We start from the raw sequence: 15,653 nt of genomic DNA, 5'->3' as shown, positions 1-15,653 counted from the left end.
ATATTTCTTAACTAATACTATTTAAGTAAATAATTTTCTCATCAACACTCTTTTAAGAAAAAACTCTGATTTTAGTTGAGGTGATCATAGTAGAATACTCCCCAAAACAACAGATCCCATATGAATTGAATTGAGTCATCATCATAATTAATGTTTTGATTAAATACCGAGTCAATTTTATGATCAAACTTAGTAAGTGGTGTAATGTGATTTACAAAATATTGCAAATGCCAAATAGTGCGTGAGATTAGGGATGGCAAAATTCCCCGAATCCGACGGGGAAACCCGAAAACCGGCTTATTTTGGGTCGGGTCGGGTTTTGTTTTTTCGGTTTCGGGTCGGGTTTCGGAGATTGTTTCGGGGATTGTTTCGGGTTCGGGTTCGGGTTCGGGTTCGGGTACCCCCGCCCCGACCCGCCCCGATATAATATATAAATATAAATATAAATAATATATATATATATATATATATATATATTAAAAACCTACATCCAGACATCTTAATTCTTACATGTTAATTTTGACTAAAATAGCTTGAGGTCAACCAAATCCAACACCAATGGTGAAGCGATAACTTGCACCGCCGCAATCCAAGCACCGCCACACCACCTTGCGTCACTGCCTCCACACCACCTTGTGTCGCCGCCTCCACCCGCCATCGCACCAGCTAGCACCGATACCGCACATCCACCACTGGTTGTTGCCGCTGCTACATAATCAATATGTAAGTTTTGTGATGGATTCTTGAACAGTTGACCATAGACTTCATAAGCATATTACTAAGGTTTTGGTCAAAATTACCCAGAATAGTCAATTTCGGGTCGGGTCGGATCGGTTTCGGGTTTTCGGGTTCGGGGACGGGGCGGGTCGGGGGGGTACAAAAAACCAAACGGGGAATCCCCGAATTAAACCCGACGGGTAATGGGGCGGGTACGGGGATGGTTTTTGGTTTCGGGTTCGGGTTCGGGTTAAGCAAAACCCGCCCCAAACCCGCCCCGTTGCCATTCCTACGTGAGATAAAGCAATAAACAGCTTGGGATATATAAGAAACCTTTGTATTAACCGATAATATCTCTTGATATTATTGGTATATATATATATTGTAATTGATGTATATCTTTTTGTATTCCCAAATAGTTAGAGATAATTAGGCTACCGTAAATAGTTCCGTAATTCTCTCTTTGACTTGTATTTCATACCCTACCTGGGTTAAACTCTTCAAACTTCAGGCCACCGGTTATGATGTGATGCATCACATCGACGGCCCCCCCGGCACCGGATAAGACTTCAGGTGATTACCCGTCATGGAAGAAAATCGACACGGTGGTCTTGCAATGGATTTATGGAACCCTCGACAAAGATCTTCTCGTCCATGTGTTGGAAGATGAATCGACTGCAAGGGAAGCTTGGCAATAGGTCTACAACATGTTCTTGAATAACAAAGGTCCTCGAGCCGCATCTCTTCAACATGAACTCACGAACATGTTCTTGAATAACAGAGATTGCCCCCTCTAAAGCCCAACACGCATTGGCGAGTGCTTTTTTTTAGTAAAATTGTTCTCACTTTGACATGACAAGTAGACAAAAGATCATTTTTGAGTGTCTAAGAGCACCACATGCTCAAGATTTTCTTCTTGCTAATCCTATAGATCTGTTAGGCCAGCATATGTCTTCAGTGGAGTATCGTAGTATCCTTAAGTTTCGCTTCATTATTCCTCTATTCCCGCTTGATGAGATATGTCATGTTTGTCACAAGGTGTGTTTAGACTCATACGGGGAGCACGCGGTACATTGTAAAGAGCTTCCGGGGTTTAAGTACCAACACGATCTGGTTAGGGATGTGTTGTTTGATATTTCAGGCGGACCAAAATTTCTGTTAAGAAAGAAGCACCTGTGGATTTTCCTGACTGACCTGTCGTAGGAAAGATCATCACCAGCTGAAATTTTGGAGTTTGAATGGATAGGAGGAAAACATGTGTGTGTATTTAACACTTTGACTGAACTACGTTAAAGAACCCATTTGTTAGGTTTAATCTTGACGGGTTCTTTACGGGTTACCGGAAACTGGCATGGGTCCTTTGATGGATCATAAAAATTTGTGTGTTAAAGTTTTGGTCAAGAGGTGGACCGAGTATTATGAAAGCGTGCTTGTAAAGCAAGTTGCATGTGGAGTTGTGGACCGTATTAATTAGACTAGGTTGTTTATTTGTTTTCTATTTAAGTGTACTTAGTTGTTTTGGATAATTAATTAAGTTGCATTCCAAAATAAGTGTACTTATTTGTTTTCTATTTAAGTGTACTTAGTTGTTCATTCTTTTCGATAGCTCACGTACAAACTCTTGATTGTTTTGTGTGTGTTATATTTGGGGGCTGAACCAACACCTATTGCTATGTATTCTAATTTTTGATGTTTTTTTTTCGGTTTTTTTTTCATTAAAACCTTTCATTTCTTTCTCTTGGATAGAAGTTTGATGTATACGGAATGTATTCTAATTATTTTTCCTAATTCGTGTTAAGTTAATTGATTTAACAACAAATCAAATAGATTTATTTTGGTTGTATCATCTCGTCAACAAGTTTAGTAACAAGCATAATTGCTTTATTAGTTTTATAACTTTATAACTTTATTAGTTTTATAACTTTATAATTAACCTCATTAAAAATACTCTACAAGCCATTAAACGTGTAATTATTTTTATTTATATCAAATTTGAACAAAAGCATGTTAAATGAGTAACATTTTCTTTAATCATTGTCTGCCATCATTTTTTGGTTTTACATAACAGAAAATGTAGCGGCGTTCTCGCTTTTTCAAAAAGAATTACATAATCTTCACCATCCAAATTTTTTTATTTTGTATAAATAAGTGTGTGTGTGTGTGTGGGTAGGGTAGGGTGGGGTGGGGGTTTGGGGTGGGGGCTTTGAGAGCCTAATTGAGGGTGCTTCAAATCATATTTTGTGAGTGTTATATGTGGAAAAATTCTAATCATTCTTGTGCTTGATTTGTTCCTGTGATATGATTCCAAGTGTTGATTTTAGCAGTTTCACTGACAATGAGATTGCCCCCTCTAAAACTCAGCACGCATTGACGAGTGCTCTTTTAAGTAAAATTGTTCACGACATGGAGTCACACTTTGACGTGACAAGTAGATAAAAGGCCATATTTGAGTGTCTAAGAGCACCACATGCTCAAGATTTTCTTCTTGCTATCCCTATAGATCCGTTAGGCTAGCATATGTCTCTAGCGGGGTATCGTACTATCCTTACGTATCGCCTCATGATTCCTCTATTCCCGATTGATGAGATATGTTATGTTTGTCGCAAGGCGTGTTTACACTCATAAGGGGAGCACGCGGTACATTGTAAAGAGCTCTCGGGGTTTAAGTACCGACACGATCTGGTTAGGGATGTGTTGTTTGACATATTCAGGCGGCCTGAATTTCTGTTAAAAAAGAAGCGCATGTGATTTTCCTGACTGACCCGTCGAATGAAAGATCATCACTAGCTGACATTTTGGTGTTTGGATGGATAGGAGGAAAAACATGTGTGCGTATTTAACAGGGGTTTCCCCTATGATGGGTGGTTTCACAGTCGGTCAAGCTGCTTTAAAAGCTTCTTCAGACAAGGTGACTAAACATGAAAATGCTTGTCTTGACAACCAACATGTATTTATTCATTTTGCTTTTGAGGCTTTTGGTTTCCTCGCACCTGAGTTGTGGAGTTACTTAGCCGATTTCAACGAGTCATGCATAGTAATGTTGTGACTGCGAATGTAATTTTTAAAAGATTGTGTTTTGAAAATCAAAAGGGGGTAGCGACGCAGCTTGTTGTCCGCTTGCCTTTTGTTTCGATGTAATCACTACATTGCTTATTATTATTATTATTAACAAAAGACAACTTTGGTGCCGCAAGTGCCCGATTGGGCCACTTGGTGGTCGACGACACTTGTGTTTTAGTTCCGGAACCGTAACGAACATAACTTAAATCGATGAAATGACAATTTTGTTTTTCTTTTTTATTTTAGTTCCGCTACCGTAATGAATGACGGAAACCGACCGAAATCGCGTAGACTCACCCCGTTTTGTTTTAGTTTCGGTACCTTAACGAACGTAACAAAAACCAACCGAATGGCAAATTTGTTTTTGCTTTTTTTGTTTTAGTTTTGGTCGGTAACAAACGTAACTAAAATCGGCCGAATTTGCGTAGACTCACCGCCTTAACACCCGAGATTGATAACGTTCGGGTTTATAGATGCCAGAGTTTGACTTCCGATACCATAACACACGTAACTGAAACCGATCGAATCGTGTCAACTTACCGCCTCGACGTTTAAGGACCGACAATGCTTGGGTTTTACTACCGACCGAGTTTTACCAACCTGTCCCGGCGCAACGCGCCGGATAGAACACTAGTTTATTAATAAGAAATCATGTAATTTGGTTTCCTCAATTTGAACCAAATATAGGTACAATTTAACGGGTTTGAAACTGAGACTCAAGCCAATTCCTATGTCAAAGCTTATCAGTTGACTTGGATATTAACCAGGTAGAGACATGTGTTTAGTATTTGTGTTGCAAAGTGATAATCAGTTTACAAATAATGCTGGGTGATGCTATATGTACATGAGTACATCACAATGGTTAATATGACAGGCATGAAACAGCCATATGGCTTGCATCGTCAGATCAGCCACATGTGTCAGTATAACACATCATATCGTCCGTATGACGTGAACAAACACCAACTCATATGGATATCCCATAAGACGTGTTAGTATAAAGCCTCTACAACACCCCGCAATACCACATTACCAAAACTTCATTGTGCATTTTCCAATAAGATGTCCCATACGGCGTGTTAGTTTACTTAAACCTTCTAAAACCATTTTATTAAGGAAAAAAATTCAGAGCATTATTTATTTAATAAAATTTTTGTAATCATCTTCGACACAAACCCAACCTGGAACCAGCTTTAACCCATACCAAAACATTAAAGTTAAAGTGAGCAAAAAAACCGAAACAACGAACCAGCTTTAACCAATGGTTCTTTTTTTTCTTTTTCTGAAGTTTATGATTTGTTTTTGGTTATACATTATTCCAAAACCAAACTGCTCGTCTTTGGTTGGGCCGGGGGAAAACACGCTTGTGTTGACCTCACAAGGGTATCTCCTTTAGCTGGTTTGAGGGATAATGAGTTTGCAGCTGGGCAAGCAATGAAAAGGGCTGAAACGAAAAAGGTGGAGAAACATGCTAAAGCCTGCGAAGAGAACCAACATGTTTTTGTCCCTCTGGCTTTTGATACCTTTGGCTCCTTGGCACCGGAAGCTATCCGTTTCCTAACCAGGATCCAACGGGTTGTGCATAGCAATGTGTCGACTCCAAAGGGGCAGAGGTATGTCTTTAGCAGGTTAGGGTTTGCAATTCAGAAAAGGGTGGCGGCGCAGCTTGTTGCCCGCCTACCTGCTATGTTGATGTAATATCTATGTTTCTATATAATGAGGAATTTCGCAAAAAAAAAAAAAAAAAAAAAAAAAAAAAAAAACTGCAACAAACCGAACCCAACCGAAATTTATGTTTGGTATAGGCTTACTCATTATTTTAGCCGAAAAGTTATACATAACGTGTGGCCAAAAGCTTCAAGCCCGAATTAATGATATTATGGGGTGATGTTATTCAAACCAAACATTTCAAGCTCAAATGTAAAGCCAAAAACCAACCCAAAACTGAACCCGAATAGTTTCCTAAAATGGAAATTTCTGTTTGGGTTCGGTTAGAGCCAAAACCAACCCAAGATGACCCCTACCAAAACTCACCCAATTTAATTAATCCAAACCCATTTTGAACTGCTACTTATGTTAATCTCATTAACACTAGACAGTAATCTTCAAATAATTACTATATAGTTTCAAGTTTTTATTTTTCCTAATCAAATTCAAAAATGAAAGATCAAACAACCTACATTTTCTTAGCTGCAGCATCCTCTTCATTCATCTTTTTCTCCCACTTCTTCTTTTTATAATCCGCAAGCATTTGTGGCATTTTCTTCATTAACTCGGCAGTATTTGCTCGTTTTTCAGCCGATACTCTATCGCATTTATGCCCTTTTCGTTTTTTCCTCATTTCTTTCCTTTCCGGATCATAAGGCCAATCTTCTCCCGCCAATAAAACTTCCTTTCGAAGGCGGGCCCTATGCCTTGCACTGATCCCGAGTGGCTTCCATGCCCCGAGATGCCAGTAGCCCCAAACGCCCTTTGACAGCTCGTCTTTGTATTTTGTTAGTTTATCTCTCCATGGATATTGGTATTCGCTGACGGCTTTCGCAACGGATTTTATAGAGTTTCTAGCCATTTGTTAGATGAGATTCTAATATAAGATTTAATAACATACTTGGTCAGTTTATAATTTATTATATGAGTTTTATAAATATGATAGATAAACCTTCATAGAATACATTGTCAACTAATGAAAGATTTGAAGCACAGGATGTTTATAATTTGGCCTGTAAACAAACAGCACAAACACAAACAGAGAATGCTTATGTTCATTCATTTAACTTTAACCAAGCAAACGATCGAACACGAACAATTAAACGAACGGGGTTTTCTGGTTCGTATTCATTTGCTAAGAAAATGAACATGCTCGTGTTTGTTCGTTAACAGTATAAACAAACGATTAACGAAGGCAAACGAACGGACATAACTGAACTGAACCCACATAAGTGACTAAGCAAGCTAAAGCCTAAAACAAGTTAAAAGTAATGGGAAGAACACTGTGTTGGGCCTAAAAGTTACTAAAACAATATTAAGTTGTGATGGGCCAAAAAATTTAAAAGAATACAAATGTAAACGGACGAACTTTTTGCTAACAAACACAAATAAAAGTAAATGAACGAACGCTCACGAATGAGACATGTGTTCATGTCCGCCAGTTTAACTAAATAAACAAAATTGCTCGTTCATGTTCATTTATTTATTACATTAACAAACATATGTCGGCTTTGGAGTACCGGGCCATCCTGAAGTATCGGTTAATGATCCCTTTGTTTCCGGTAGATGAGCCGTGCCCGGTTTGCCGTAAGGTTTGTTTGGATTCTTTTGGCGAGCATGCGGTTCACTGCAAAGAGTTGCCTGGGTTTAAGTACAGGCATGATTTGGTGTGGGATGTTCTATGCGATGTTCTTAAACGAGCCGGAATTTCGGCTAAAAAGGAAGCCCCCGTAAATTTTCTTACGGATCCTCAAGAAGGAAGATCTACATTACGACCTGCCGATATACTTGTTTTTGGGTGGGTAGGGGGAAAACACGCTTGTGTCGACCTCACAGGAGTGTCCCCTCTTGTTGGGATTAGGGACACTGGATTTGTAGCAGGCCAGGCAGCATTGAAGGCGGCATCGGGCAAGGTTGCTAAACACGAGAGAGCTTGTTTAGAGAATCTACACGTGTTTATCCCCTTCGCCTTTGACACTTTTGGTTTCTTAGCTCCGGACGCCGTGGACCTTTTGAATAGGGTTCAGAAAGTTGTGTATAGTAACGTATCAGCCCATAAGTATCAAAACTTTGTTTTTAGTCGGATTGGGTTTGCTATCCAAAAGGGGGTTGCGGCGCAGCTTGTTGCCCGCTTACCTGCCACTTCATTGTAAATCGTTTGGATGTTTCTATGAAACAACCGATTGAAGTAGAGATTTAAAATTAAAAATAAAAAATAAAAAAAATTAACAAACTTCCAACCGAACGGTTCACACACTGTAGGTTATAACATATTTGCATTCTTAACAACAATCAACACTGTTAGGAGATCATTGCTGAAGAACATTAGATGTAGAGTCAATTGGATAATTTTGGTCACTGCAAATTTTGTCCACAGCTACAGGGTTAAATTATTCGGTTAACGATTTCGTAAGTTCATGTCGTGCTTGTTTGTTTGTTAACTGTATAAACGGTTCACGAACGAACATAAACAAACACAAGTGAGCTAAAACTAGTTAAAAGTAATGTGAAGAACAATGTGTTGGGTCTAGAAAGTGATTAAAACTATACTACGTTGTAATCTGGCAAAAGGTTTAAATGAATATAATTATGAACGTAAACAAACATACTTAAAACAAATGTAACCTAACACACACGAACAAGCATAAACAAAGCTCAATGAACGAACGAGACATGTGTTCGTGTTTGTTTATTTATCATTTAATAAATACACCAACAGCATTTTACAAATTACTACTTAAATCAAGTGGTGATTGCTTTCTATCATGTTTAGAAAATGAAACATGAAATGAATATATAGAGAGATAAGGTAGAATATGTGAAGCTTAACTGAGTTCAACAGACGATGAAATTGATGCCGGAATTTGAAAATGTAAAACCCTAAAATGAATGAATCAGTGTAGGATGGTGGTTTTTTGGTTATTAGATACTTATATTTTCACCCCTTTGTGTTTACAAGAAATTATGGGGTGTAAATGACCAGGGCCGCTCGCCAGTGAAAAAGCTCGATCGAGCCGAGTCCAAGGTCAAGCCTAAAAGTAAACTCGTTTAGTTAACGAGCCCCAGCTTCACTAATCGAGCTCAAGTCAGCTCACAAGCCTAAACGAACCTTTCATTTATATACTTTTTTAATATATATAAATAATTATACTTTATAATTAATAATTTTTATCTTTTTTTTATATTCGAACCATCTGCATGTCAAAAATCAATAATTAATATTATTTTTCTCTCACTATGACAATGTAGAAATATTAAGGGTATCTCGGGCACCCTTTGGATTGGGGATTCAGGTTCTCGGCTTCCACGAGAACATCGTCGCCACGTTCATAAACCATCTTTACCGTTGTGTGGGGTCCACAAAAATAAGATAAAAGATTAAATTCAATCTAACAATCTTTTTCAAATTTTGGTTGGGAAGATGTTGAATTTAACAAAAACTAAAATCTTATAGGCTTGTTACATGAGCAAGCATGTACATTACAAGTAGCTTGTTGTTTTTCGCTTTTGTGATCTAGGGTGAATCTTTTCTTGCACCAAAAGCACTTTGGCTGTTTACTATAGGGGCTTTTAAGCCCTCTCCACATCATCGTCACGTAAGATATGAGGCTTCGAGGCCTTTCTCCATAACGTCTCGCTGTGATTTAAAGCCTCTTTGCCGCCCCAATACACACACACACACACACACATATATATATATATATATATATATATATATATATAATTAGAGAGAGAGAGAGAGGAGGAGGAGGGCCCACAAAAATCCTACAAAAGCGCCGGCCGTTGTGAAGCGCCACCCCCCCCCCCCTGGCAAAGGGTCTTACTGTTTCCTCTATTTCTCTTGGTTTTTTCACCAACTGTTCTGTTAAAATTATTGTTTCATTGGCTGCTTTGGTGATGCAAGTAATGTGAATTTAGTTTCAATGGGTAGGCTAGTATTCATGCGCACATTCTCGCTTTAGGGGCTATGTAGTAACTGAACCTGACCTATGTTAATTCCATGTCGTTGTAAGGAATTGTCCTTAAAATTCCAGAACACAAATGATCGCGTATCACAAACAAACAGAATCAAAAGAACTCGAAACAACTATGCATTAACATGAAGTGTCATGTGAGTGTAAGAAAAATCATAAGAGTACAAAAGCAATCAATAAAATTAAAACACACCAAAAAATAGTTAACATCCTCAAATCTTAAACAAAAAACCCAAAAATTTAAGTTAAAAACCATCTAAAAATATTCTACCAGTTATAAATATCAAGTCAAAGGTATATATTGAGAATGAGTAAAGCTCAGAACCGAAGAATAGTTTAACACCCAAAAACGCCATTCAATCTCCAAACGTCCCGAAAGCCAAAAAAACGCATATTTTATCCTTCAGTATCTCCAGCCATAATGATAACATCCCCTTCAAAATCCCGATTCAATCAAACCAACTAAAAGGCATCAGATCTATACAAACAACCAACCTTTATCATTCACTGCAAAATCCGAGCTTACTTAAATATCTTGATATTAAGAAGATGATGATGATTTCGGGTTCAAAGACTCGTTGCCAGGTGCCACCTCCCCGTTGTCTGGCTTTATAGAGACACTTGAATCTGTATCTAAAGTTTTTTCTTCGGTGGTGATTGACTCATCTAGTGATAGCTTTTGTAATGAAGTTTGTATGTTTGAGCTATCAGTTGCGGCGTTTGGTGTAGAATCGAGTGGAAGACTGACTGATGGTTTGACCCATTTTCTCCAGTCATTACGTCTTCGTAGATTTTCACACTGCATAAAAATGATTAAAAATAGTTGTGGATGCTTTTAAATAACAATGCAACAAAAAAATAAGATGGGATGCTAATGCGTTAATTAGTTGAAAATACATATACATATATTTATTATATATAGACATACACAAATAAAAACACATATATACATATATAAAGAGCCGTTCTTCGCAAAACAAATAGTATGATGAGAACCGCATAAGACGTGCACATTTGGGTGTAACAAGTTCAAAAATAGATGTTTACTTATCGCTTCCCATTCTTTGATTTTATCTCCTCTCTTTTTTTTTCTTATACATACATAAATGTGCATGTAAGCATTTAAATAAAACACAAAAAAACTATATTTTTAAAAAATAAACCTTATAAAATATTGAAATATATTCGCATTCTGGATTTTTAGTCGACTTTCATAAGAAATTTTAAAAAATAATGCAGTTATGGAAGTTCTCAACATATATACACCCACACACACAAGTTACCACTTGGTTACAGATATACAAGTTGAACACGTATACTCACACAAATAACATGAACTTAAAGCCATACACAAGCCTTGTTATACAAACAAACAGGTAATAATATACCTTATAAAGCAGATCAGGTTAGTTAACAAAATGTCAAAACATGTTCGAATCAAAGGGTGTAACTTTTAAAAGGCAGGTCATAGGCTGAGTTGACCATCAAGACGTTTATCCCCTTTTCTTTGAAGTGTATAAATAATTGATATATCAAATATAACTATATGAACTACAATGTTAATATAACATCTGATTTGTTTGGATAAATAAATTTAGTAGTAGAAATTACTAGAATAACACTTGCGGCCACGTACCTGTTGGACCCCCTCGACCCAATACCATTTTAAAATACATTTTTACGTTGACCCAGTAGAAATAAAATACGAAACTTTAAAGTAGACAAATTATAACTCACGCCTTTTTCTGTTGCCTCATTGAAAAATATTATACAATTTAGCATGTTGTGTTGACCCAAAAGTGGGGGTGTAATGTAAACAAGCCAATCCGCTCGTAAGCTACTTGAAATCAGCTCATTAAAAACTAAAATCAAGAGCGTAAGCTTGACAAACTACTCACAAGCCAAGCTCAAGCTTTAGAAATAAGGCTCTAAACGAGCCAACCTCGAGCTCAGCTCGGTTAACACCTTACCCACAAGCAGTTTTTTGCCCATCTGTTATTTCGCCCATTTTCTAGAAAACTAAAATAGATAAATAAAGTATTAAATATGATTACAAAAACAATATTACCACAACTCTAATCTATTGCTTGTACTTAAGCTATTGTAAGTCGGGTTGATTTAAAAAAAAATCATTTTTATCAATCTTTGAGCCAATTTTTATATGACCCGTTTGAGATAAAACATAACCCAAATAGACCCCATTCATTAAAAAGAATACTAGAAATTGCCATTTCTAGCAACATAAAAAATTGAACCATTGTAAAGAAGATACCTGAACTTCAACAATACTTGAGTCTTTTATGGAACTCAAAACCATTTGCAAATCACTTGTCAAAATTTTGACCTGCAAAATCACACAGAATAAAAATACATTAATAATTAATAGACAGTTGCAAAAACAACTATTGTCTCATAAAAAATATATAAGATTACATACTCTGTGAAATCCAGCTATCAAAGTGAGAGGCACCCAACCCTCTTCATCCATGTTTGACCTCAAATAATGGTCTTTTACCAAATTATCATCACTGTTTGCAAAAACATGAAGTTAAAACTAAATTGTTAAGAAAACAAATCTTCAGTTAATAAGTTCACCGTGCCTGAAATAATATTCAATCTGATACAGTATTGTATCGGACAACGATGGTAGATTTGTAGATGTAGATGGGCGAGGGTGGAGAGCTGGCCCGTAAACAAATGGTGGCGGTGGCGGCGGCATCTCTGCACCAAGCGAAAGTTACTATTAGCTTCTTTAAACAAACATAAAAAACACACACTACAATTAAACTTAAAGTGATTTTGTGATGCTAAAATATTCGACTTTTATAAAACGTGGTGTGCAGATAGTGTTTGAACGTATTTCTGCTAAAGATGTGCATGAAACCAAATAACCAAACTGTACCCGTAATAACCAAACCGTAACTGAAATAACCAACCAAACCAGAATAACCAAACCCAATGAAAAATGACGATTTGGTTTATGTTCCTTAGAAAATAAATCAATTTTTTGGTTCGAGTTCGGTTTCGGTTTTGCTATCAATCAAAAACCAACATAAGAGAAATTAAAAAAACAATTTAAAGTAATTCATAAGGAATTAATAAATGGTGAAACCCAAAAGGTTTAGATACAGACGTATAATAATCAATAAATCATTAACTAACTAAAAAAATTTGAACCCAAAATTTCAAACATAAATTTATTATTTTCAGCAAAAAAAATTTAATCCCATATGATATATCAATCGTAAAACTGATTTTAAATAACCTTTAAAAAAATAATTATTATCAGTGTAGCCCAAAAGATTTAAATACATACATGTAATAATAATCAATACATAATTAGTTAACAAAAAAATTAAGCCCAAAATCAATACTTTGGGCCTTTTTCTCCGGACTATATATTTTTAAGCCCAAATGATGAAGAACCAAAACCAAGCCAAACCCATTGTAACTTTCGGTTTAAGCCTAGAACTGACCAAAATCGACCCATGCACACCCCTTGTTCCTGCTGCTTTGAATGATTTTTCACATATCGCCTGTCAAGGTCTAATAGTTACAAAGAATGTACTTATTTGTCACTCTATCTTTAATTTGTAGAAAGTAATCATATCTTATCATACATTTAAACCTCTTATTATTTAAACATTCCACACTCAAACAAAGTTTAGATTATATCATCACAGTATCCCTTTCAAGATGAACATCAAGACATGAACTCACCATAAACCATGGGTGCACCATACGGTCTTAGAGGTTGGGAAGCAATAAAAGGAGGCGGACCCAAATGAGCCGGTTGCATATAACCTCTGGGAGGCGGGGGTGGGGGTGGTACCACGTGATGTGGCATAACACCACCATGACTTCTCGGACCGAACCATTCCCGATCATGGTGGTCCCGCCTACCGCCAGGACCATTGTTAACAAACGGTCCACCATCGCCACGTGGACGGGGCCCAAAGTTATTCCTCTTCCTATTGTAAGGATGATCGTGCACCGGATGTGAGTGGGACCCGATACCAGCCACTGGTCTTGTTGGAACAAAAGTGTTCCCATTGTATGGTGACTGATCACGTACTGGAGGATCTAATACTGGTGGTACAAAACCATATGGTTGGTTGAAAAGAGGAAATGGTGGCATGGGTGGAGGTGGAGGCGGTGCTAGCCGGTTGTAGCCACCGCCTGCACCACCACCTCTTTTCGTTGACCTTTGTCTGGTAGGGTGGTTAGGATTTTGATTTGAGTGATGGTTTGTGTTAGGTTTAACAGGTTTTTGAGGTGCTTGTGAAATTACAGGTGCCTGTCAAAATCAACAATCATACAAAATCAATGATCATACTGCATCAAGTAGCATGCAGTATCAAAAAGCATGCAGAATCAATAATCATACAAAATCAACAATTATACACTATCTATCATAAACCTAAATTGATGATGATATTATAAAATGTGTCACAAAATCAATAATCATACAGAATAAATAAGCATACAAAACCAATAATCATACAAAAACGATAAGCATATAAAATCAATAATCATACAAAATCATTATTATACATCTAATTTGATGTTGAAATTATCAATTTTGTCACAAAATCAATAATCATACAAATAAATAAGCAAACAGTAACGATAATCATACAAAATCATAAACTTAATTTGATGTTAAAACTATAAAACATGTCACATAATCAATAAGCACACAAAATCAATAATCATAGAAAATCATAAATTATCATGTACGTCACTTAATCAATAATCAATTATCAAAAACCTAATTTGATGCCTAAACTATCAAGTGCGTCACAAAAACCATAATCATACAAAACCACAACCTAATTTGATGAATAACAAATCACTAAACAAACAATAACCTGAGTGACAGAAACCGATGCGTCCGACGCAGATTTAGCGGAAGACGATTCCAATTGGAACGACAACGACTTTGGCAACGGCCTCGTCAATTCCGACAACGCCGGCCAAGCCGAGTCAGCTCCCATAACCGGCGAACTACTACTTCCATCCACCACACCATTCGCCAATGAAGGTTTACTCCACACAGACCTCTTCACTCCACTCTCATTCTCACTATTATTAACATTCTCACATCCTTCCACATCACTCTCCACCGTCACCGTCAACTGATCGGAAACCGCCGTCGGAGAACGCGGTGCGACGGACTCCGGCTCGCCGCTGCCGCGGACAACTTGCGCCCAGGGCAAAGTGGTGCCGCCGGTGTCGGTAGTGGTGGATGAATCGGAGGTCATTGTGGCTGTGAATGAGTTAGGGTTTGACTGAATTGAAGAAGCTAGTGATGATTATGATTACATGGAGTGAATTAGGGTTAGGGTTTTGAGAAGTGAGTGATCGGCGATTGAAAGAGAGCCACCACAAATCGGAATGATCGGAGGAAAGAGAGAGAGAAAGTGACGAGGGGTTTGGTGGTGGTAAGGGCTTTTGACTCATATTCATAATGGGCCCAGTGTAATTTGGCCCAATAATAATAATAGTTTTAACGAACAATCTAGAGGGGAACAAAATACCCTGTTCTGAACAGAATCGATTTTTACCCGACTCGGGTTTGACTTTTATTTGTCGTACTCGGAACCGGTTCCTAAAAATACCTGGTTTCTGCAACTCTATAACAACCGAGGAAAAAAGTCTGGCTACTAGGGGTAACCCAATGGCAAAAAGGACCTCATATACTCATGATCGCAGACAACGCTAGATAGCTCAAATCCACCATCTCATGTTTTGAGGAAAAACTCATTGCCCAAAGCCCACTGTGGTAGGACCCGGTTGGAATCAAATTCGAAATTGAGAACTTGCAACCTCTTGTCTAACTCCTCATTTCCCCTCCAATAACAGTTGAGCTAAAGTTTATATGAAAAAAAAATATTTTTTAGAATATTGGTTATTTTTTAAGGATGACTTTATAAAATTAGTAACTAAGTTTCAAGTTTTTCGAAGTAATACACTCATATTATTTTGTCTCACTTAGGGCTCAACTTTTAATGTGTTTTAATTGCGTCACTCAACTTTCAGTAAGTGTTCTAATATTATATTTTTTTACCTTCATATTATATGTTCATAAATAACTAAAACGCTACTAAAACCAACATTATTTTATTTTATCAGTAAATATATTACTTACGATAATATAGTAGTCGTCCATCTCCTTTTAGAACACAAAAAGAA

At 37.2% G+C, this 15,653-nt stretch overlaps 2 protein-coding genes across 2 annotated transcripts; both read right to left on the bottom strand.

Annotated features, from left to right (window-relative positions):
- Positions 1–5,633: 5,633 nt before the first annotated feature.
- LOC143566922 (uncharacterized) lies at positions 5,634–8,039 on the bottom strand. Its single transcript, XM_077053703.1, has 3 exons — positions 7,963–8,039; positions 5,870–6,729; positions 5,634–5,797 (listed from the first exon to the last, which is right to left on the bottom strand). Exon 2 carries the CDS (start codon positions 6,344–6,346, stop codon positions 5,954–5,956), a length of 393 nt encoding a protein of 130 aa, XP_076909818.1. The 5' UTR covers positions 6,347–6,729; positions 7,963–8,039; the 3' UTR covers positions 5,634–5,797; positions 5,870–5,953.
- A 1,577-nt stretch (positions 8,040–9,616) lies between these two features.
- LOC143589245 (la-related protein 1C-like) lies at positions 9,617–14,852 on the bottom strand. Its single transcript, XM_077070290.1, has 6 exons — positions 14,330–14,852; positions 13,179–13,755; positions 12,059–12,179; positions 11,896–11,986; positions 11,731–11,802; positions 9,617–10,257 (listed from the first exon to the last, which is right to left on the bottom strand). Exons 1-6 carry the CDS (start codon positions 14,720–14,722, stop codon positions 10,000–10,002), a joined length of 1,512 nt encoding a protein of 503 aa, XP_076926405.1. The 5' UTR covers positions 14,723–14,852; the 3' UTR covers positions 9,617–9,999.
- Positions 14,853–15,653: the final 801 nt, after the last annotated feature.

This window comes from Bidens hawaiensis, unplaced genomic scaffold (assembly GCF_021521415.1).
Source record: "Bidens hawaiensis isolate Kalapana, Puna unplaced genomic scaffold, B.hawaiensis_p1.1 tig00000001_1, whole genome shotgun sequence".
Lineage (NCBI taxonomy): Eukaryota > Viridiplantae > Streptophyta > Magnoliopsida > Asterales > Asteraceae > Bidens > Bidens hawaiensis.
The sequence above is the reverse complement of the archived record's forward strand: the minus strand, read 5'-3'. Positions and strand labels throughout refer to the sequence as shown.

Coding starts and splice junctions, on each gene's coding strand:
- LOC143589245 (XM_077070290.1), bottom strand. CDS start 14,722: ATGACCTCCGATTCATCCACCACTACCGACACCGGCGGCACCACTTTG. Junction 12,180..13,178: donor TGGTGCACCCATGGTTTATG/GTGAGTTCATGT, acceptor CGCTTGGTGCAG/AGATGCCGCCGCCACCGCCA. Junction 11,803..11,895: donor TGATAGCTGGATTTCACAGA/GTATGTAATCTT, acceptor GTGATTTTGCAG/GTCAAAATTTTGACAAGTGA.
- LOC143566922 (XM_077053703.1), bottom strand. CDS start 6,346: ATGGCTAGAAACTCTATAAAATCCGTTGCGAAAGCCGTCAGCGAATAC.